Genomic DNA, 23,115 nt, shown 5'->3' with positions numbered 1-23,115 from the left:
TAGTCTGGGTTTCGGCTTGTCTGTCTGCGTGCCATTTGAGAAGCCCTGATGTCCCTTTTTTTTAAAATCTGGGAGGTGGAGAAGGAGATGAGGCCTTGGGAGAAGAGGTGGAGAAGGGGGTGGAGTTTTAGGGGAAGAGGCGTGGCTTTGGGGGAAGAGGCGGAGCAGGGGGTGAGGCCTCAGCAATCTGGTTACCAGACATTAGAAAGGTGCAACTCTATACAAATCCCTGTTCCTCTCCAGTAGCCAACTTGCTCCAGGGACTGCAACCAAATTCGACTCACAAGAGATAAAACATCCTGCCAAAGCAATCGTAGGGCGATTTTAAACAAGGACCAGAGTCGGATACCCTTACACTTGTTTGGTAACACCTTGCCCTGCAAGCAACCCCACTGGTTTCAACAGTGTCTGTGAAGTAAGGTATTAGCCAATATATGGGTATCAGATTCTGGTCTGGACTCCTTACTGAGGGTGGAATGATACTTCCATTGAGAACACTAGGTGTTTTAACAGCAGCAGGATTGGGGCCTATGGCCCAAATCCCTCACTCTGATGCTCTTGTAGGGATCCCAGGTCTGAAGTTGGACTTAAGTTATTATTTACATCATATCAGTCCATCTAAAATTGGACAGTTGCAATTAATTAATTGCTGCGCCAAAGATCACAATGGTTTGTGCAAGAACGATCCCTTCATCCTGCTTCTTCCTAAACTGGGATGGTTTGTGAGAACATCAACCACTATCTGTTTGGCTTCTGTGTGTGAGGCTAGGAAGGGGAACGTAGTCCCATAATGGTAAATATAGAGCAAATGAATGAACGTCAGGGTGAATGCTGTGCCATTATCTGTGTGAACAAATCGTTTCTGTGTGTAAATCAGTGTCTGATTATACATCCACCACAACAAAAGTCTGAAAATAAACCATTTGTGCAGCCTGCAAATACTTATATTATTAAGAAAGCCCACCTCCCCTCTACCTGTTCATACACCCCGTACTCACTAAAACATTGATGCCCTGTAGTATGCTCCTGGACACGGTGAAACAGTGTTTTACAATTTTATTTGAAATAATGTACTTTCTGGGCCTGATCTGAAGTCAATGGGTCAGGCCCTGAAAAGGAAGATGCTGCTTTGGTTGATGTTGACTGGATGTATAATACTTATCAGCTGAATGTAGACTGTGTGGGCCTGATCCTGGAAGCTGAGGAGCATCTCCTGCTGAGTATCCTGAGAATAGAATGCTCAGCACCTTGAGGGATCCATTGCCTCTGGGCCATATGTCTGGTGTAGTGGGGTTTCAATATATTCTTATCCAAACTACAGGGATTCTATTGTCAGCTCCTCCCCACCCACACAATGCCCTCCAGGGATCTCCCTCACATGCACCACCTAAATGTAACTAGGACATTCTGGGAGCCTTGACCCACACTCACAAAAGGCCCACGGATTAAAAATAAACCAACAACCCAAATCTTTAGAGCCCAATTGTCCCAGTTGGATAGATGTATGTGCGCGCATATGGGAATTTTATGCACACAAATACCAGATGAGCAAATGCAATTTAAGTATGTGAGCGTGCACAAATGGCAAGTTAGGGGCCAGGGCTAATGTGTATGTGTGTTTGATAGTAGAACATCAGAATTTGCCAACAGATATTCTACAGCTCCCAGAGTGTTTCCAATTCTAGGTATATGGTGAAATTGTGGTATTTCAGGCTCGTGTGTGTGTGTGTGGGGGTGGGTGGGAACTGTAATCGTGGCCAGTGTATCTGATTTACACAGGCACACCGGGAAATTAGGTAGTATTATTATTTGGGTTCATAAATTGGGTGAACCCAAATCTATCTATGTAATTGGGAAAGTCTAGGTGTGAAAAATCATCCCATAATACTATCCAGACTTCTCCTGGTCTCTTGAGGATTTTTGTTTTTCTGATTATTACCATCCTAAAACATCATTTATTGTTTTTAAAATGTATTTATAGTTATTACTTTTGTGCTCTAAGCATTATCCTCGTTAACAAGTTCTCACTTGCGTTTTCTACCATTTATTATTTCCTTGGTGGCTTTATTTTTGTGAAATAGATAATTTGTTTCAATCAAATCTGGCCCATGCTTATCCCTAGGCTAGTAGTGTGTGTGTGTGTGGTGGTTTTTATTTCTGTAGGACAGAGTGATTCACTGGTGGCTTAAACAGGCATGAAATTTTGTCCAATAGGTTCCGCAACAGACCATAACAAATTATGCCCATAACATCTTCTCTATGGCAGTAATAATGTCATCTACTTTCGAAATATCACCCCAGCCTCTCAAAGCCAAACAGAGCCTTTGTTGCTTCTTTTGCATTTAAAAAAAAAAAGTCCTGTTAGGACAAAAGTCTTGGTTTTCAGCTTTGGGTTTGCTGGATTATGAAGGTTAAAGGCTTTGAAACTGTTTTGAAACTCTCACCGCTTACCCTTGAGATTCCGTTTTTTAGTCTCAAAAGTGACTCACTGTTGCAACCTGTCCCCTGAATTTCAATTTGCCATTTTAGCCTTCCCGAGGTGGAGTATTTTAACACAGCTCCTGCTGTTTTCCTACTGGTTGTAGATTAAGTGTAAGGAGCACCTGCCAGAGAGCCTGAAATGTGAGGGAAGCATGAAGCCCGAACTCTTTACGAAGGGCGAGTAATGAAATGTTGTGGAGCTCACAGGGAAAGTGGTCCTCATTAAAAGTCAGCCTTTGCCAATAGTCTACCCACAGTGATATCTGCAGTTGTTCCCTGGAAATAGCTGGATGGCATCTCACATACCAGCATTTTGGTACCAGCATTTGGTAGAACCTCCACCCTGAGCACCCTCCCACACCCTAACTCCCTCCCCGACCCCGCACCAAATGCTGGTACCAAATGCTGGTTCCCCAGTGGTGGGCACTGTAGGCTCTCGAGCGCGTTCTCTCAAGCACTCAATCCAGAATATCTACTGCACCTAGGTGTCCAGGGAAAGCGAGCCGGTGCTGAGTAGCATTGAGGCCCTGATTACAAACATTGTTTATGGCTGCGGGTGCCAGCAAGAGACGACTTCGCTGGGAAGTATCAAATTTCTAGTGACAAGGACGACGCAGGATAATGAGATGCAGTAACTCCTCACTTAACGTTGTAGTTCTGTTCCTGAAAAATGCAACTTTAAGGGAAACGATGTTAAACGAATCCAATTTTCCCAAAAGATTTCATGTAAATGTGGAGGGTTAGGTTCCAAGGAAATTTTTTGGGGACAGACAAAAGGCATTATATACTGTACAGTACTGTACTGTACTGTGGTGGGGAGGTGCCCCTGGCTTACCCCACACAGGCACAGCCCGCTGCAGACAATGAGGCAGGCAAGGATGCTAGGAAGCACCTTGTGCAGCAGCAGCTTCCCCCCAGAAAAACAGGTGCTGACTTTGCCAGGGGGTGCTCCAGGCCCGCCTCTTCCCACCCCTACTCCACCTCCTCCCTGGAGCATGACGCGTCCCCGCTCCTCCCCCTTCCTCCCAGCACTTCCCTGCTGCCAAACTGTGCTGTTTGGCAGCACTTAGGACTTTCTGGGAGGGAGGGGGAGGAGCGGAGACGCGGCGCTTCCCCACTCCTCCTCCTCCCACCAGTGGCGGATTTAGAGTTAGTGGGGCCCTGTGCTCACCTTCATTTTTGGGGAGCATTCTCTCTTATTCCACCCTCCCGCCTGTTTTTCATTCTTTTTTTCTCCATTCTCCTCCTGGGCTCAGGGTGGGGTGCAGGGTCTGGGAGGGAGTTAGGGTGCGGGAGGGCGCTCAGGGTGTGGGTGCGGGGTCGGGGAGGGAGTTAGGGTGCGGGAGGGCGCTCAGGGTGGGGTGCAGGGTCGGGGAGGGAGTTACGGTGCGGGAGGGCAGTCAGGGTGCGGGTGCAGGGTCGGGGAGGGCGTTAGGGTGCGGGAGGGCGCTCAGGGTGTGGGTGCAGGGTCGGGGAGGGAGTTACGGTGCGGGAGGGCGCTCAGGGTGCGGGAGGGCGCTCAGGCTGGGGTGACGGGTCGGGGAGGGAGTTAGGATGCGGGAGGGCGCTCAGGGTGTGGGTGCAGGGTCGGGGAGGGAGTTAGGGTGCGGGAGGGCGCTCAGGGTGCAGGTGTGGGGTCGGGGAGGGAGTTAGGGTGCGGGAGGGCACTCGGTGCAGGTGTGGGGTCGGGGAGGGAGTTAGGATGCGGGAGGGCGCTCAGGGTGCGGGTGCAGGGTCGGGGAGGGAGTTAGGGTGCGGGAGGGCGCTCAGGGTGGAGCTGCGGGGTCTGGGAGGGAGTTAGGATGCGGGAGGGCGCTCAGGGTGCGGGTGCGGGGTCGGGGAGGGAGTTAGGATACGGGAGGGCACTCGGTGCAGGTGTGGGGTCGGGGAGGGAGTTAGGGTGCGGGAGGGCGCTCAGGGTGCAGGTGTGGGGTCAGGGAGGGAGTTAGGATGCGGGAGGGCGCTCAGGGTGTGGGTGTGGGGTCGGGGAGGGAGTTAGGGTGCGGGAGGGCGCTCAGGGTGCAGGTGCGGGGTCGGGGAGGGAGTTAGGATGCGGGAGGGCGCTCAGGGTGGGGTGCGGGGTCGGGGAGGGAGTTAGGGTGTGGGAGGGCACTAAGGGTGCGGGCGGGCGCTCTGGGTGAGGTGCAGGGTCGGGGAGGGAGTTAGGGTGCGGGAGGGCAGTCAGGGTGTGGGTGCAGGGTCGGGGAGGGAGTTAGGATGCGGGAGGGCGCTCAGGGTGTGGGTGCGGGGTCGGGGAGGGAGTTAGGATGCGGGGAGGCGCTCAGGGTGTGGGGTCGGGGAGGGAGTTAGGGTGCGGGAGGGTGCTCAGGGTGTGGGTGCGGGGTCGGGGAGGGAGTTAGGATGCGGGAGGGCGCTCAGGGTGTGGGTGTGGGGTCGGGGAGGGAGTTAGGATGCGGGAGGGCGCTCAGGGTGGGGTGCAGGGTCGGGGAGGGAGTTAGGGTGTAGGAGGGCGCTCAGGGTGGGGTGCGGGGTCTGGGAGGGAGTTACGGTGCAGGAGGGCGCTCAGGGTGGGGTGCGGGGTTGGGGAGGGAGTTAGGGTGCGAGAGGGCGCTCAGGGTGCAGGTGCGGGGTCGGGGAGGGAGTTAGGGTGCGGGAGGGTGCTCAGGGTGGGGTGCAGGGTAGGGGAGGGAGTTAGGATGCGGGAGGGCGCTAGGGTGGGGGTTCAGGGTCGGGGAGGGAGTTAGGATGCGGGAGGGCGCTCAGGGTGCGGGTGCGGGGTCGGGGAGGGAGTTAGGGTGCGGGAGGGCGCTCAGGGTGCAGGGTTGGGGAGGGAGTTAGGATGCGGGAGGGCGCTCAGGGTGCGGGTGCGGGGTCGGGGAGGGAGTTAGGGTGCGGGAGGGCGCTCAGGGTGCGGGTGCGGGGTCGGGAGGGAGTTAGGATGCGGGAGGCACTCGGTGCAGGTGTGGGGTCGGGAGGGAGTTAGGGTGCGGGAGGCGCTCAGGGTGCGGGTGTGGGGTCAGGAGGGAGTTAGGATGCGGAGGGCGCTCAGGGTGCAGGTGCGGGTCGGGAGGGAGTTAGGATGCGGGTGGGCGCTCAGGGTGGGGTGCGGGGTCGGGAGGGAGTTAGGGTGTGGGAGGGCACTCAGGGTGCGGGAGGCGCTCAGGGTGAGGTGCAGGGTCGGGAGGGAGTTAGGATGCGGGACGGCGCTCAGGGTGGGGTGTAGGGTCGGGGAGGGAGTTAGGATGCGGGAGGGCGCTCAGGGTGTGGGGTCGGGGAGGGAGTTAGGGTGCGGGAGGGCGCTCAGGGTGCGGGGTCGGGGAGGGAGTTAGGGTGCGGGAGGGTGCTCAGGGTGTGGGTGCAGGGTCGGGAAGGGAGTTAGGATGCGGGAGGGCACTCGGTGCAGGTGTGGGGTCGGGGAGGGAGTTAGGGTGCGGGAGGGCGCTCAGGGTGCGGGTGTGGGGTCGGGAGGAGTTAGGGTGCGGGAGGCGCTCAGGGTGCAGGTGCGGGGTCGGGAGGGAGTTAGGATGCGGGAGGGCGCTCAGGGTGGGGTGCGGGGTCGGGGCGGGAGTTAGGGTGGGGGAGGGCACTCAGGGTGCGGGAGGGCGCTCAGGGTGAGGTGCAGGGTCGGGGAGGGAGTTAGGGTGCGGGAGGGCAGTCAGGGTGTGGGTGCAGGGTCAGGGAGGGAGTTAGGATGCGGGAGGGCGCTCAGGGTGTGGGTGGGGGGTCTGGGAGGCAGTTTGGGTGCGGGAGGGCGCTCAGGGTGCGGGGTCGGGGAGGGAGTTAGGTGCGGGAGGGCGCTCAGGGTGTGGAGTGCGGGGTCGGGAGGGAGTTAGGATGCGGGAGGGTGCTCAGGGTGTGGGTGTGGGAGGGAGTTAGGATGCGGGAGGCGCTCAGGGTGGGGTGCAGGGTCGGGGAGGGAGTTTGGGTGTGGGAGGGCGCTCAGGGTGGGGTGCGGGGTCGGGGAGGGTGTTACGGTGCAGGAGGGCGCTCCGGGTGGGGTGCCGGGTTGGGGAGGGAGTTAGGAGTGCGAGAGGCGCTCAGGGTGCAGGTGCGGGGTCGGGAGGGAGTTAGGGTGCGGGAGGCGCTCAGGGTGGGGTGCAGGGTCGGGAGGGAGTTAGGATGCGGGAGGGCGCTAGGGTGGGGTGCAGGGTCGGGGAGGGAGTTAGGATGCGGGAGGGCGCTCAGGGTGGGGGGCGGGGTTGGGGAGGGAGTTAGGGTGCGGGAGGGCGCTCAGGGTGCAGGTGCGGGGTCGGGGAGGGAGTTAGGATGCGGGAGGGCGCTCAGGGTGCGGGTGCGGGGTCGGGGAGGGAGTTAGGTGCGGGAGGCGCTCAGGGTGCGGAGTGCGGGTCGGGAGGAGTTAGGATACGGGAGGGCACTCGGTGCAGGTGTGGGGTCGGGGAGGGAGTTAGGGTGCGGGAGGGCGCTCAGGGTGCGGGTGTGGGGTCAGGGAGGGAGTTAGGATGCGGGAGGGCGCTCAGGGTGCAGGTGCGGGGTCGGGGAGGGAGTTAGGATGCGGGAGGGCGCGCAGGGTGGGGTGGGGGGTGGGGGAGGGAGTTAGGGTGGGGGAGGGCACTCAGGGTGCGGGAGGCGCTCAGGGTGAGGTGCAGGGTCGGGAGGGAGTTAGGGTGCGGGAGGGCAGTCAGGGTGTGGGTGCAGGGTCGGGAGGGAGTTAGGATGCGGGAGGCGCTCAGGGTGTGGGGTCGGGGAGGAGTTAGGGTGCGGGAGGCGCTCAGGGTGCGGGGTCGGGAGGGAGTTAGGAGTGCGGGAGGGGGCTCAGGGTGTGGGTGCTGGGTCGGGATGGGAGTTAGGATGCGGGAGGGCGCTCAGGGTGTGGGTGTGGGGTCGGGGAGGGAGTTAGGGTGCGGGAGGGCGCTCAGGGTGGGGTGCAGGGTCGGGAGGGAGTTAGGAGTGCGGGAGGCGCTCTGGGTGGGGGGCGGGGTCTGGGAGGGAGTTACGGTGCAGGAGGGCACTCAGGGTGGGGTGCGGGGTTGGGGAGGGAGTTAGGGTGCGGGAGGGCGCTCAGGGTGCAGGTGCGGGTCGGGGAGGGAGTTAGGGTGCGGGAGGCGCTCAGGGTGGGGTGCGGGTCGGGAGGGAGTTAGGATGCGGGAGGGCGCTAGGGTGGGGTGCAGGGTCGGGAGGGAGTTAGGATGCGGGAGGGCGCTCAGGGTGGGGGGCGGGGTGGGGGAGCGAGTTAGGGTGCGGGAGGGCGCTCAGGGTGTGGGTGCGGGGTTGGGGGGGGAGTTAGGGTGCGGGAGGCGCTCAGGGTGGGGTGCGGGGTTGGGAGGGAGTTAGGTGCGGGAGGGCGCTCAGGGTGGGGTGCGGGGTTGGGAGGGAGTTAGGATGCGGGAGGCGCTCAGGGTGGGGTGCGGGGTTGGGGAGGGAGTTAGGGTGTGGGAGGCGCTCAGGGTGGGGTGCGGGTCGGGAGGGAGTTAGGTGCGGGAGGGCGCTCAGGGTGTGGGTGCGGGGTCGGGGAGGGAGTTAGGATGCGGGAGGGCGCTCAGGGTGCGGGGTCGGGGAGGGAGTTAGGGTGCGGGAGGGTGCTCAGGGTGCGGGTGTGGGGTCGGGGAGGGAGTTAGGGTGCGGGAGGGCGCTCAGGGTGCAGGTGTGGGTCGGGGAGGGAGTTAGGGTGTGGGAGGGCTCAGGGTGCGGGTGCGGGGTCGGGAGGGAGTTAGGAGTGCGGGAGGGCGCTCAGGGTGGGAGTGCGGGGTCTGGGAGGGAGTTAGGGTGCGGGAGAGCGCTCAGGGTGGGGTGCGGGGTCGGGGAGGGAGTTAGGGTGCGGGAGGGCGCGCAGGGTGGGGTGCGGGTCGGGAGGGAGTTAGGGTGCGGTAGGGCGCTCAGGGTGTGGGTGCGGGGTCGGGGAGGGCGCTCAGGGTGCAGGTGTGGGGTCAGGGAGGGAGTTAGGGTGCGGGAGGGCGCTCAGGGTGCAGGTGCAGGGTCAGGGAGGGAGTTAGGATGCGGGAGGGCGCTGCGGGTGCGGGGTCGGGGAGGGAGTTAGGGTGCGGGAGGCGCTCAGGGTGTGGGTGCGGGGTCGGGAGGAGTTAGGGTGCGGGAGGCGCTGCGGAGTGCGGAGTCGGGAGGAGTTAGGGTGCGGGAGGGCGCTGCGGGTGGGGTGCAGGGTCAGGGAGGGAGTTAGGATGCGGGAGGGCACTCAGGGTGGGGTGCAGGGTCAGGGAGGGAGTTAGGGTGCGGGAGGGCACTCAGGGTGGGGTGCAGGGTCGGGGAGGGAGTTAGGGTGCGGGAGGGCGCTGCGGGTGCGGGGTCGGGGAGGGAGTTAGGGTGCGGGAGGGCGCTCAGGGTGTGGGTGCGGGGTCGGGGAGGGAGTTAGGGTGCGGGAGGGCGCTGCGGGTGCGGGGTCGGGGAGGGGGGGGGGGTGCGGGAGGGCGCTCAGGGTGGGGTGCAGGGTCAGGGAGGGAGTTAGGATGCGGGATGGCACTCAGGGTGGGGTGCAGGGTCGGGGAGGGAGATAGAGTGTGGGAGGGCAGTCAGGGTGGGCTGCAGGGTCGGGGAGGGAGTTAGGATGCGGGCTCTGGGAGGGATCTGGGCCAGGGCCCCACACACCCCTAATCAACCTCTGCCTAGAATGGTGTTCGAGGGCATTGTGCTGCTGGAGTGCCATCTCCCAGCTAAGACATAGAAGCAAGGTAGTGGCAAGCTGTGGCCATTAAATATCTCGTGGTACTTTTTTGCAAGAGTAACATAAGTAATGCCCTGGCCAAGTTTGAATCTGCATGATTATATTTAGATTCTACCTATCTACATTACTCCCTGGCAGATTCCACTGGATTTGGTATTCACTTCTGTGGTGGAGTGCTGCCGTGTGCTGTTAAAAATAGCCGCTGCGTTACACTCCAGAAGTTGGCACATGTCAGTGGTGAGTGAAGTGGCTTCTCTGCGGGTATATGGAGAGGATGGAGTAATATAGGCTGCGTTCTGTTTTACAGGCTCCAAGGGCAAGGACTAGAAAATTGCCTGAGGTGCAGTAGCTCTGGAGAACGTGTGCAAAGCTGAGGCTGAGGCCTGTGTGCACAATAGAAAACGCGTGGTTTGCCAGAGGGCAGGTTTTTAAATAGCCCGCTCTTGCCTTTGGAGCTGAGCTGTTTGCTTTACTACACGTTGGATTCCAGGTTTCCTCTAAGCCTGTCTGTTCGGGGAAGCCGCTGAGGCATTTGGCGAGGGGGCAGCCTGCAGGGGCTCTCTCTCCTTCCCCCATGCACCAGGCATGGCTTTTGAGGTTCCAGGGCCTTCTCCTTGCCCCCTCCCCAGGGCCGGCTCCAGGCACCAGCGAAGAAAGCAGGTGCTTGGGGCGGCCAATGGGAAAGGGTGGGGGGGGCACGTCTGGGTCTTCTGTGGCAATTCAGCGTCGGGTCTCCGAAGAGGAAGAGAGGGAGTGAAGGACCCGCTGCCGAATTGCCGCCGAAGAATGGAGCAGCACGATTGAGCTGCCACCGTAGTGCCGCCGATTGGCTTTATCTCCCCCCCCCCCCTCCGGTTTGCTGGCTGGGGCTACAAAAAAGCTGGAGCCGGCCCTGCCCCACCCCCCACCTCCTAGGCAGGAATAGCCTTTGGGCCCACAGGATGAGGCAGCCAGATTGCAGAGCCCCCTTCTAGAGTACTCACACCACCTTGAGTTGCACTGGCTCCTCTTCTGTAGCAGTGAGTGATCCGATCTCTCTCCAGCTCCCAATGCTGGCTCCCATTGTCTGCCAGTGACCAGCTCTCTGTCCCGCAGACCATGGGGGAAGTCAGAGAGAACCTCTCCCACAGCACATTTCTAAATCAGATTTCCCCATAACGGACGTGGCTAGATGGAGTGCACAAGGGTGTGATGTGGTGCGAAGCTTTCACCAGCACTCACTTTGTACCACCCACCTAACACACTGGTGGGTTTGGCGCTGTGTCATCTCCCACCCTAAGTTATGCTGATACCACCTCTCGCCTTCATATTTTATATAGTACAGACTCATGGGCAGTCAAACAGATTCTGATTTGGTTTATACCAGCAGAAATCCAAACAAACTCTACTGGCTGCAGTTGAGATATCTTGGATTTACAATAGTGTACGGTCCCTGTCTTGTTCCCACTGAAGTCAGTCGCAAAACTTGCATTGATTCCAATGGTAAAAGATCAGGCTATTAGCAAGACTGGAATCAGGACCTATATCCCTTAGAACAAACGATACTTAGTCATGTACTCATCTTTAAGCACATGCCAGGTCCATCCTTATTCACAGCAGCAGCTCCAGGCACCAGCGCTCCAAACGCATGCTTGGGGCGGCAAGCCACGGGGGGCGCCCTGCCGGTCCCTGCGAGGCCAGCAGTCCAGGCAGCCTTCGGTGGTGCGCTTGCGGGAGGTCTGCCGGTCCCGTGGATTTGGCGGCAATTCAGCGGCGAGTACGCCGAAGCTGTGGGACCAGCGGACCTCCCGCAGGCAAGCCACTGAATCTGTGGGACCGGGGACCTCCCGAAGGCAAGCCGCCGAAGGCTGCCTGACTGCCGTGCTTGGGGCGGCAAAAAAGATAAAAAATGTAAGACACAAAATATCATCTTACAATTCTGGAACATGCAAAGCTCTCTCTTTCTACAGACAGCATTTCTGACATGGTCTTTGCAAAATATAAGAAGTACTAAGAACTGCTAGTTCAGCAGGAGTAGCTGAGGTTATTCGTGAATCTCGCTATACCAGCATTAACTTCTTGAATGACACATCAGGACGCAGTTTGGAGAAGCAATTTATTGTTACCGAAGTTTACTGCTTTATAGAGCACCTTGGTTTAGTGGCTGCAAAGGAAGAGATGACTCTTAAGTAGTAAGTGGGGAATTAATAAAGGAGGTGAATATAGGTGCTCCCCTGGAAAAAAATAATTTGATGGCATAATACTACCTCCTTGAGTGCTATCACAGTGACCATGCCCTTTTAAAGGGCAGATTTTAAAAATCACGAGGATGATGGCTTATTAGCTGCCTGAAAGCAACAACTTTCAGAGGTGAGATTGAAAAGGTGATGAGAAGCCTGGTGGTTGGATGAATGATGGGATTTTGTCTTGTGATTGAAAAAACTAGCCATACTGCACTTAGCCAAGATATGAGTTAGAAGGGACTTGATTGAGTTATTCCAAAGAGCACAGTAAATTCTACTGGTGAGTCTGTTTTTGTTACTTTGTGCCTTAGTTCAGGAACAAAGGGCATCTCCATTAAGTTAATGCCGATGTTCAGAACACATACAAAGAAATAATTGCTGAAGGCAGCATATACAACAGTTAATATGCAGATCTCAGTTGCAGGAAGTAGAGCCAAATACTAGAATAAAAGTCGATTCAAATGGCTGGATTGACAGAATGGCAAGATAACCAAAATAATAGGATAATTTGATTATCATCAGTCATCAAATGACTGATAATAACCAAAATAATGTTATGACCACTGATAACTAGTAGTAGTATTTTTAGTGATCTAAGCTAAGCAGAATGATACATCGTGTTTCACGACACAAGCTAACTGCCTGACAGGGTCAGGAAGGAACATCATTTCCTATGTATTGCATTGCACAATTGGCTAGGTTGTTATGGATTCAAGCGTTGGACACTGCAAGAAAGGAGGATACTGGATTTGATGGACCAGTGGTCTGACCAGTGATGACAAATCCTTTGTCCAGTTTCAGAATCCAGACTGTGAGCCTGTTGACTTCTCATATGATTCCACTACTTTTGGCAGTAAGGGCTTTTCCATCAAATGTCTACTTCCAGAGGGCTGTGGTAGCTCCCTACCTTTTCTCTTGAACTTGGTGATTATTAGAAATCCCTCATATTTCTGGTTACCTGTGCTACAGTTACAGCTGGTCAAAATTTTTTCTCCAACTTATTTTTTTTTTTTGGATGAAAGATGGCTTTTCAATCAAACAACATTTTTATGGAAAATTTTCATTTTGCTAGAAATTTTTCAGTAAAACATTTTCAGTTTTCAGGAAAAAATTTTAGTTTTTTGGTTTTTGAAAACAAACAGTTTTCAGCAAAAAAAAATTAACGTGTTTGTTTATTTTCTTGGACCCAGCTTATAGAAACCCAAAAAAGTTTTGATTGCAATTTCCTTTGAAAAACCAAACAGTTTTGTGAGAAATTTTGAAAAATAGAATTTTTAAAAAATTCCACACCAAAAATAATTGGCATTTTTTACTCGCTTTAATTAAACTACAACACGTTCTCAGGAATACTGAGTCGTCCCATATACTTCGGAGTCTTCTAAACATTGCCGCATGGCATTTGGAACACTCTTGGGTTTAAGGTTACAAGGAATTTAGACTGATTTCTTAATAATACCAAGTATCGACGATGTTCCAGTTTCATGGGTCCTAGGTTCAGTCCACTTGGGTCTGACTTTTATGATGCATTCATTGGTGAGATAATGTGTGCTAAGAAGTGGTAATGTTAAGCTACCTGCTGTGACAAGACTTCAGTCATACTATGAGTATCTCATGGAATCTTTTGATGAAGAAGAGAGAAAAGTTACTAAAGACGGGCTGACCTGGTTTGAGAAAGACGGTGAAATTTCAAAAGGGGTGCAGTCATTTGCCTTTAAGCAGGTTAGACGCTAACCTACCCAATTTATCCTCTAACCTGAGACACCATTTTGAATAGCGTCACTTAGATTGTCTCTAAAATGAGAATTTTTAGCATTGACATTCCTGTGTCACCCAGTACTGGCTGCCCAAACAACTTCATTCAGAGCTGTGTGAAGAAACAAGAGAGTATTTGTGAATCTTCAGATTTTGTTCTCAATTTTTATCTGCAAACAAATGTCTCAATTTCTCCTAGTGAACATGTTTCACTGTGTGTCTGACAAAAATGTAGTAAAGTGGAGCTGCAAAATGTGGGTTGGGTTTTTTGCTGGGGTTTTTTTTTTTTTTTTTTTGGCAAAACAATCTTTTTTGGCCAATTGTGCTGATGGTGGGAATTTTTCCACATACCTAACAGGAGCTGTCTGGAAGTATTACATTCAGAAGTTAACTATTTCAAGACTCCAGAGTACTCGAGTTAGAGGGGATAGCTGGCTATTTCCGAGTACTGAAGGTTATTAATATCTTACCCTGTCCCTCTTTAGACCATACTCCTATAAAAGAGAAAAGAGAAACCTCCACGCTGGGGGTGGGCCTGTTTTCAAGCCACTAAGAAGAATGGCATTTATAGGCCTTGAATCCATGGATTTAGTAGGCAGGGGCTCAAACCTCTGAGTACTATCAACACCCCTGAGTTATGCATGCGAGAACACATTACCCATGACTGATTGTTCCTGCATAGAGGCTGGTTCTTCCAGGTAAGTGGCTCCTATTCTATTTGCAATATTGCACTGCTTTAAGTGGCTGAGAAAAGTAGGCTATGTTATGATCAGTACCCTTTCATGTGAGTGTACTGAGTATTCAGGAAGCCCGCTTGACTATGTCTAGAAAATAATAAAAGTCTAGAACGTGTTTTCCATGCTCAAGTAAACATTAAACAAAATACTAGTTGAGTATTAAACTGTTTTCTTTTCTTAGGGAATGCAGTCGGATTTTTGGTGAAGATGGTCTGACGTTGAAACTCTTTCTTAAAAGGACTGCTCCCTTTTCTATTCTGTGGACTTTGACTAATTACCTGTATTTACTGGCTTTAAAGAAGCTGACAGCCACAGACGTCTCTGCCCTGTTCTGTTGTAACAAAGCATTTGTCTTCTTGCTTTCTTGGATTGTGCTGAAAGACAGGTTCATGGGCGTAAGGGTAATGACTTATATGATTTTCAACCATCTTGACTTTCATAATCAATCTTAAATCCATGATTTAAAGATTCATTGTTTTTAGTATAATGGATGTATATTTTGAAACATTTCTCATTAACTTTGTGGTGCAAATCTAAATCTGAAGTCCAGTTAGGGATCTCAGTCTCTTAAGAGAATAGGGTGCGAGTGAGAAGTCCAGCAGAAGTGTGACACCGAATTTCAGATGGTGAATTAGCTGACAGAACTAAGAGGGCCTTTGATGACCTTGGGTTTAAAGTTCTGAAATATCATTAGTGAAGCGGAAAACACTTTTATACAAATTTATTTTTAACTTTGTGATAAACTCTTAGGCCCTTACTAGAGCAATCTGGGCCGATACTGAATTAATCATTTTAAAGATTGTTCTATGCTTTTTCAATATACTATGTATTTCTAAGGACCACACACACACACACACACACACACTACATGGGATTTAAGTGGGCACAGGCCGTTTATGCAGGGGTGAGTTTCACATTGAGTATATAAGTCTGATAGAACAGTATGGATAGGAATAGAAGTGGGATGTATATTTTTTGTAGCTGTCTGTCCCCATATCCCCACCAAGAGAAAGGTCTACCCCAAGTGGACTTGGGGAAAACTGAGCATATTTCTTGTATATAACATGCACGTCTGAGTCTGCAGAATGGATTAGGAGCCACCTCTGAATTTTTGCTCAAAAATGTCCAGATTCTGCACCATTGTAGTCAATGAAAATATTCCCATTGACTTTAATGGGAGTTGGGTCAGGCCCTAACGATCTGCCCTGGTCCCCTTGCGGTCAGGGTTAGTTTAGCCATTAATGTCAAAGGCAGGGCCCAGCTCAGGCATCTAGAACTGGAATGGGCCACCAGATGTGTTGGATTTGAGTTCCTGTGGGAGGGTGATGGCGGGCTGTGCATTTGCTGAGGGACTCCTGCCAGCCATTTTATAAAATGATAGATACAACTGTTTTTAGGATGATGAACTTGGGAAATGAACCTGGAATGAAGGAGCAGGAGAACCCTGGACTGTGACATCTGACCTGGCTTTTGGAATTGGGGGCAGGTACACTGAGTGAAAAATCTGCTCTTGGATTCTGGGGACTGAGAGGAAAACTTCCTTTTCGGAGAGGGGGCTGGATGGCTTGCCAACCTAGTAATGAAGATATAAACTCCAGATCGCTATGGCATTAAGCATGTGTGTGTTTGTAAGCATGAGTAAAGCCATCTCTGTTCAGCAAAGCACATGCTTACATGTTTTGCCAAATTAGGTCCAGGCGACCAGTCCCAATTCAGACTAGATCAGTAATTAATTTAACCTTTTGCCCTTTGGCGGGTGTCCTGTTGCACTCGTGAAATGAGTTTGGCAGACTCTGCCCAGTTTCCAGCAGACTGGTACCCATATGTCAGAACCCTGTTACCACTAATCAGCATCATTTTTGGCAGCCCCAGCGCCAATGCCTAGAATTAAGTTTGCATTGAGAGGTAATTAATCACTAACCTCCAGAGGTTACCCTTTGAGAATAGAGATGGGGCACATTAGAACCAGGGCACTGTGGGGAAGCCTGTATAGCCACTATGCCTCAATTTCTCCATCTGTAAAATGGGGATAATAATACTGACCTCCATTGAAAAGACCTTTGAGATCTACTAAAGCTACACAAGAGCTAGGTGGTATTGTAACTAATGTCTTTACTGTCTCTTTTCATGGCCAGTTATTATTGTACATAATGGTAGTGCTGACAATGTGCTCGCCATTGTCCCATCCCCAGAAAGCTTAGCAAAGACCTATGCAGGTGCTCAACTTCAAGGGAAGGATGGGAATAGTAAGTGTTGGCAGGGTTAGGGCCGAAATATATATGAAGCACATATCTATTATATACCCCATTTTAAAATATGAAATCAACAAACATCAACTGTAACCAACAGCCCCTCGAGCTGTCTGTAGTTCCGTGGCTAATTCCTTGTGGGCATCATGGAAGGAAGTATGCCTTGAGGAAGGCTTTGAAAGAGGAGAGGGTAGTGTCCTTGCAAATCAGAGAGGGGCTCTTTCAGCTCAGGCAGTAGAGGCTCCTGTAGGAAGCACTAAAAGACTCAGGTTCAATTTCTGCTGCCTGCACCCCAGCCAGGCGTATCAGCATTGCAGATAAAAAAGGGATTCTTTCAAATACATGAACCCATCTGACTGACTAAATCAAGGAATGTATTCCATGCACAGCGGGCAGCAATTGCAGTGATAGAAGACTTTGCTTTCCAGGGGTTTTACTGGGGCATGTTTCAAGAGTTCTAAAACAACAGGGAGGGAGGGATAGTTCAGTGGTTTGAGCATTGGCCTGCTAAACCCAAGGTTGTGAGTTCAATCCTTGAGGGGGCCATTTAGGGATCTGGGGCAAAAAACCTGGTTGGGGATTGGTCCCCCTTTGAGCAGGGGGTTGGAGGAGATGACCTCCTGAGGTCCCTTCCAACCCTGATATTCTAACATAAGACTTTCACACCTGCACTGGCTATGGGGGAAGTAGGCAGGGGGGTAGACAGAGCTTTGGCTTCCCACCTCTCCCTACTGCACCAGCCAGCAACTGAGCTGCCATGGAGTCAGCTGAATCAAGTACAGGTTGGCACCTCTAACTTCTCTTGAGTGAGAGAGAAAATAGGACTGAACTGTGAATAACTGAGTAGCAGCTGGAAGAAACACTCATCCCTTTTAGATGGTGAGTGATACAAATAAGTTGAGTCACCAGGTCACTGGTCTGCTCTTGGGACATTGAAGCCTCATGCTGCCACTTCCTCCAGGCTCGTGGCCATGACATGATCTAGCCCGTCAAAAGTAAGACATCATATACCCTTTTTAGTAATCTCCATTTCAAAGTAACAAATTTTCATAAAGGGCAAACACAACTGATGAATTGTGCTAAAAAGATGTCATAAAGGAACTAGCTGTGAAAGTGCACTGAAGTTGTTTTCAAATTTTTTTCAACTTGTACCATAAAAGGCACAGTATTGAGTGAGAAAAAGTGTCAGCTTCTGTTACAAGTACATGTAATTATTAATGCTGTAGGTGTAATATATTAGGCATAGAATCATAGGACTGGAAGGGACCTCAAGAGGTCATCTAATCCAGTCCCCTGCACTCATGGCAGGACTAGTATTATCTAGACTATCCCTGACAGGTGTTTGTGTAACCTGCTCTTAAAAGTCTCCAATGTTGGAGATTCCACAACTTCCCTAGGTAATTTATTCCAGTGCTTAACCACCCTGACAGTTAGGAAGTTTTTCCTAATGTCCAACCTAAACCTCTCTTGCTGCAATTTAAGCCCATTGCTTCTTGTCCTATCCTCAGAGGTTAAGAAAAACAATTTTTCTCCCTCCTCCTTGTAACAACCTTTTACATACTTGAAAACTATTATCATGTCCCCTCTCGGTCTTCTCTTTTCCAGACTAAACAAACCCAATTTTTTCCCCCATAGGTCATGTTTTCTAGACCTTTAATCATTTTTGTTGCTCTTCTCTGGACTCTCTCCAATTTGTCCACATCCTTCCTGAAATGTGGTGCCCAGAACTGGACACAATACTCCAGATGAGGCCTAATCAGCGTGGAGTAGAACAGAAGAATTACTTCTTGTGTCTTGCTTACAACACTCCTGCTAATCATCCTCCCAGAACGATGTTTGGGGTTTTTTTTGCAACAGCGTTACACTGTTGACTCATATTTAGCTTGTGGTCCACTATGACCCCCAGATCCCTTTCCGCAGTTCTCCTTCCTAGGCAGTCATTCCTCATTTTGTATGTGTGCATATGTGTACACTTTCCAGCAGTATATGCACAAGGATAATTTTTAATGATAACAATCAGGCAGGTGGGTGCTTGGGAAATGGAATGTGACAAAGGAGTGTGAGAAGTTCCAATAGACATCCAGCCTTCTGTATTTTGGCAAGATCTGTTCTGCTTTCACTCCTGAGACACACTGAAAACAGGTGTAATTATGTTATCTGAGAAATAAGAGAACAGAAAAATTCAGGGCTAATAATATTCTCTTAGCTGTTTTTTACAAAATACTCAGCACCCACAATCAGGGCCAGGTTTTCAAAAGGATTCAGCTCTTATTGGGCTTACTCAAGGGCCTAAATGGGTGCTGCTGAGGAATGAGCTGTCTTGAGAATCTGGCCCCATGAGCTTTACTCTGCGTGAGCTTTATCTGTATAACTAATCATAGAGGACACTCCCTCTAAATACTGCACACAAAGGTCTCAGTCCTTCAAAAATGTGCTCATGTGTTAACTTAGCACATCCTGTGTAATTCCATTGGAGTCAAAGGAACTATTCACCGTGCATGAAGTTAAGCATGTGTGTAATTCTTTGCAGTTTGGGCCCTGATTCAGCAAGGCACTTAAGCATGTGCCAAAGGCCATTCCTATTCCGGATGGCAGTTAAGCGCACGCTTAACTCTAAGCCCATGCTTAAGTCCCATTGACTTCAGAGTTTAAAATTAAGCACCCGCTTAAGTGCTTTTGTCAACAGGGGCCATTAGGGCTACGCTTGAATTTTCAAGTTTGGCTTTGTCTGGTTTGGCCTGCTACTGGATCACATTAGAGAGACAAAGTGGATGAGGTAATATTTTTTATTGGACCAACTTCTGTTGGTGAGAGAGACAAGTTTTTGAGCTTACACAGAGCTCTTCTTCAGGTCTGGAAAAGGTACTGAGAGTGTCACAGCAAGGTGGAACAGATTGTTTAGAGCAGAACTAGTTAACAGATATTTCAAGGGACCAAGGTAAAGTGGCCCATTCATGGCAGGGAGGGAAGCTGGAGGGGTGGGATTTAGTGGGTTATAGATTGTTGTAATAAACAATAAATCTAGCGTGTCTGTTCAATCCATGAGTTTTAGTATCTAGCAAAGTTGCAAAGTAAAGCTCCCAGGCTTGTCTTTTGAAGGTGGTGTGCAGATTTCTTTTGAGGATGAGGAGTCAGATATAGAATGATTGCTTTGTGAAACGTGTTCACCCACAGGTGAGGGATGTTTTTGCCGTTTATCATTTTTCTGTGTGAGTTCATTTGAGAGCATAGTGATTGGTTTCACCCACATAGTAGTTGTTGCTGGGGCATTTAGTCCACTGGATGAGGTACACCACGTGTGATAGGCATGTGTAGGACCCATGGATCTAGAAAGGTGTGTTGTGGGGGGTGGTGATCATTGTAGCAGTGGAAATATGTTTACAGGTTTTTCTGTTGTTCTGGAGGGTCGGGTGGCACTTTGAGTTGGTGAACCCACACAGGGTATCATCATACAATTATAGCCCATACTCAATGGGGATCACATCCTGAAAGAAATATTTCCTGAACCCTCCCCCCACCCCCTTCTGACCTTCAAACAACCCTACAGCCTCTTCATGCTCATCATCAGAAGCAAGCTCCTCACAGACCAGGGCATCAGATGCAAAACCTGTAGACATATATTGTGAAAATATAATGATCACTAAATGCCTAGCAAATTTAACATTTCATGGATCAGTTAACAGATCATGCGGTTCTCAAGATCCTAGTAAGCCCAGGGATTCACAGTCACTTTCCCGTTCTTTATGTCTGAGGGGGCTAGAAACTTTTTTCTGTTGTACCATGTGGTCACAGTACAGAAGAGTTTGGCAACCACTGGTATAATACATAGCTCTACAATAGCATGTTTTTTCATCAGTAGATCTCCTTTGTAAAGTGCTTTGAGGTCAGTATTATCCCCATTTTACAGTGGGAAACTGAGGCATGGGGAGGGGAAGTGACTTGCCCAAGGTCTCCTAGCTGGCCAGTGGCAGAGCCTGGGATGGAACCCTGCTCTCCAGAGTTCTGGTCACTCTTTTCTTCTCTTGTATAAAGCTGACTTTTTACCCACATGCTATTTTTCTGGTAAAGGTTAACAGTAAGTCTTGCTTTGAGGATACCTTTAATGAATAATGAATAATGATTATCTGGGGGAAGAGATGGGTGAAAGTTTAACAGGTTTTGCAAACAAGATGATGCCATGCCATGCTTGCAATACCCTATCCCCACCTAGCTGATAAAGATTATGACGTCAGGCCTTAGGCCTCGCTCGGGAATGGGTTTAAGCTAAACTGAAAAAAGGCACTTTTATACTGAAATAAGAGTGTCCACATGAGGTGCATATACTGGTGTAACCATAACAGTGTAACTGTAGCAGTGCAACTGGTAAAAGTTTCCAGCATAGGACAGGCCGTAGGTGACTTGGTCTGAGGACATGTGTGGGATGGGGGGATAGGCAGAGGGCACTTGCTGTGCCCCATGGGGAAGCATTCCATAACCAGCAGGCCTACCTTGTCTCCCTGGAAGTGTCTGAATTCCTCATGGCATAGTTGGGTATCCCATGTATCCACGTTGCTCTACTCCTCCCTGTAGTGGAGTTGACTACAGTTGGAGCTGGTCCAAGTGCTGCAAACCCTTTAAGCTTGTAAGGTGGCCTATTGACTTCAGATGCTTAAAGTGAAGGATGTGCGTACATGTCTGCAGGTTCAGAGCCCTGGTTGTGTCCCTCCCTGAGCTCTATTTAAATGCTCATATTTGAAAAGAAAATCCTTTGGGGACCTCTTGCCACCCTTGGGTCTGAGCTTCTTTTCAGGAAGGCTGGTTGTAGATATTGCCTTGTATTACACTGACTAAGGCTGTACTACGCGCCCCATGAACAAAGTTGTTCCTTGGTGAAATGCTGCCTGGCTAAACTTCCTTCCAAGAAAGACAATGCAAACTGGGTTTAGTCATTGTCTGTTAGAAGGTTTCCAGCTTGTTCCATTAATTGAACGACTTGTTTAAAGAGCAGTCAGCTAGAACAGGCCACTTTGCTTCCCTTCAACCCCTGCTGCTACTTGCCAGCACAGCGAGCCTGAAGGATACACACTTGGGCCTCTCAAGCAAGCATAAAACAATTACTGCTCACCAGTCATTCGCTCCAATGCTTTAATGTATCCTTTGCAGAAGTAGCTCCTCATATGAAATTTAAAATAATGTTCTTACCGTTTTTTTCCATTGTCAGGTCTTATTCATCCTGTGGCTGAGGAGATGATGCTCATTTTGTGCTCATTGTCTTCTAAAGGCTGCAAGGGAAGGCTTGGCTTTCTAAAATCCTGGCAAACTGTAAAACTGGCCCTAAAATTAGTGTAGGATTGGACTGAGAGCCCCTTGCTCCCACCCCATTGGTGAGCAGTTACTCACCTGAGTTGTCCTATTGAAGTCAATGGGTTTACTCGTGTGAGGAACTACTCAGTAATGTGAGGAAGAGAGCCAGAATACCTCTTAGTGAGGTGCTGTTCACTAACAATCAAATCCCGATCCCATTGAAGTCAGTGAGAGTTTTACCGAGGACTTCAGAGGGAGTGGGATTTGACCCCAAGATCACAGAAAAGGTATTACTGTTGCAAAAATGTGTTAGCTGCATTCGGTGAACATGTGGGTTGTCAGAACATCACATGTGTAAGAGCTCAGATCCATGGTATTGCTTCTGGCACATAACTAGCCAACAAAATAGGCAGCCGATCCACATCCATAGAAATACATATGACTCTTCATGCCAAGGGTGTAACATTAAACTGACAAGACAGCACTGAAGTGGTGTCACATGCAGTGGGTAAGTCTTCCTGGTGCAAAATTAGTTTTAGGAAGCAATTCCTGACCTGTCAATCCAGGTGGACTATGTAGACTTTTAAAATGATAGCCAACAGTCACGTGTGCCATCACCATCTTGGCTGAAAGACTGGAGGCCAAACGATCCTCTGCATAAGTTATTTTTGTAGAGAGACTGGAAGTTCCATGAACATGGATCTCCCCTTTCCCCTGCCCAGTGAGTAGTAGCTGTAATAGCTTTGGCAGAGGAGAGGATCCTCCTCCTGTAGGATGGTGGAGAGTGACAGGCTGTCTGTCAGCCCCCAGAAGATGGCTCCATTGGGATTTAAGGGAAGTCTACCAGGCCAGCTCTTCAAAGATGTAGGAAAGAAGTAAACTAGGTGACCATCCCCAGAAGGAGGAAAGAAAACTACAGACGCACCTCTCCTCTGATAACAGGGAGGTAAGAGAGAAGACCGGATCTGGAAAACAGGGTTGGTTTTCCGACAGGGACCACAAATGAAAGGATATTAAATTATGCCTGGTAGGTGGGGAGAAGGCTCTGTGGGAATGGTCATGGAGTCTGCCAGGAATGGTGTTTTGCACAATGGTTGGACTCCCAGTGCGAATTTTTCCTGAGCAAAGACTGAAGAACTTCAACAAAGGGGAAGTAAAGACATCTGAACAATGAGGCTCAAGAACACTTTCTGTGACGCCTGTTGTTTCTAGTCTTAATGATTGGAGCAACAGTGCTTTCCATTGATGAGATGAGAGCTGTAGGGAGGAAGCAGGAAACCGTATACCTCCTTATGTGCCACCTTTTGCCAAGTACACTGGCATCAGACGAACGGCACTGATGTGATTTTGAGGAAACAGGTACATTCTGCCAAGGTTCGCTCTCACTTACAAATCTGGGATAACTCTATTAGAAATATGTAAAAAAAAATCTCTCTATACTTGCATGGAACCCATAGTTTTCATGAAGTGTTTGATTATCAATCCAGTGTAACAGAGCTACCTTATTTATCACAATTATATTTCCAGAAGTAAGTCACCAGTTTCTACTGATTTCTTTTCACAAATAATGCTCCTGGAATCTTAACATAAAAATGAACATGTGGGTCTTTAACATTTTCAGTAGGTGATGATTACTTCAGGGCCTTTTGTTATGTCTTTTGAGGAGGGAGGTTTGCAATATTACATGTGACCAGTGACAGAATATGGCCAATCTATAATGCAGCCCAAGATTTAAAAAGACACACCAGTGTAGCTGTTTAGTTTTTTAAGCCTCTGAATGTGAGTTGTAGTTCTGA

At 50.4% G+C, this 23,115-nt stretch overlaps 1 protein-coding gene across 4 annotated transcripts in view; it reads left to right on the top strand.

Annotated features, from left to right (window-relative positions):
* The window catches only part of SLC35F4 (solute carrier family 35 member F4), a 184,953-nt gene that overhangs the window by 147,882 nt on the left and 13,956 nt on the right, over positions 1-23,115 (top strand). For 2 of the 4 annotated variants that reach the window (XM_039538689.1, XM_039538690.1), the window contains exon 4: positions 13,969-14,188. The exons of the other annotated variants lie outside the window; for them this stretch is intronic. In XM_039538689.1, coding sequence (XP_039394623.1) covers positions 13,969-14,188 — 220 coding nt within the window. The remainder of the gene's footprint in view (positions 1-13,968; positions 14,189-23,115) is intronic. 4 annotated transcript variants of the gene reach the window in all.

Source organism: Mauremys reevesii, linkage group 4 (genome assembly GCF_016161935.1).
Source record: "Mauremys reevesii isolate NIE-2019 linkage group 4, ASM1616193v1, whole genome shotgun sequence".
NCBI classification, from domain to species: Eukaryota; Metazoa; Chordata; order Testudines; family Geoemydidae; genus Mauremys; species Mauremys reevesii.
The sequence above is the reverse complement of the archived record's forward strand: the minus strand, read 5'-3'. Positions and strand labels throughout refer to the sequence as shown.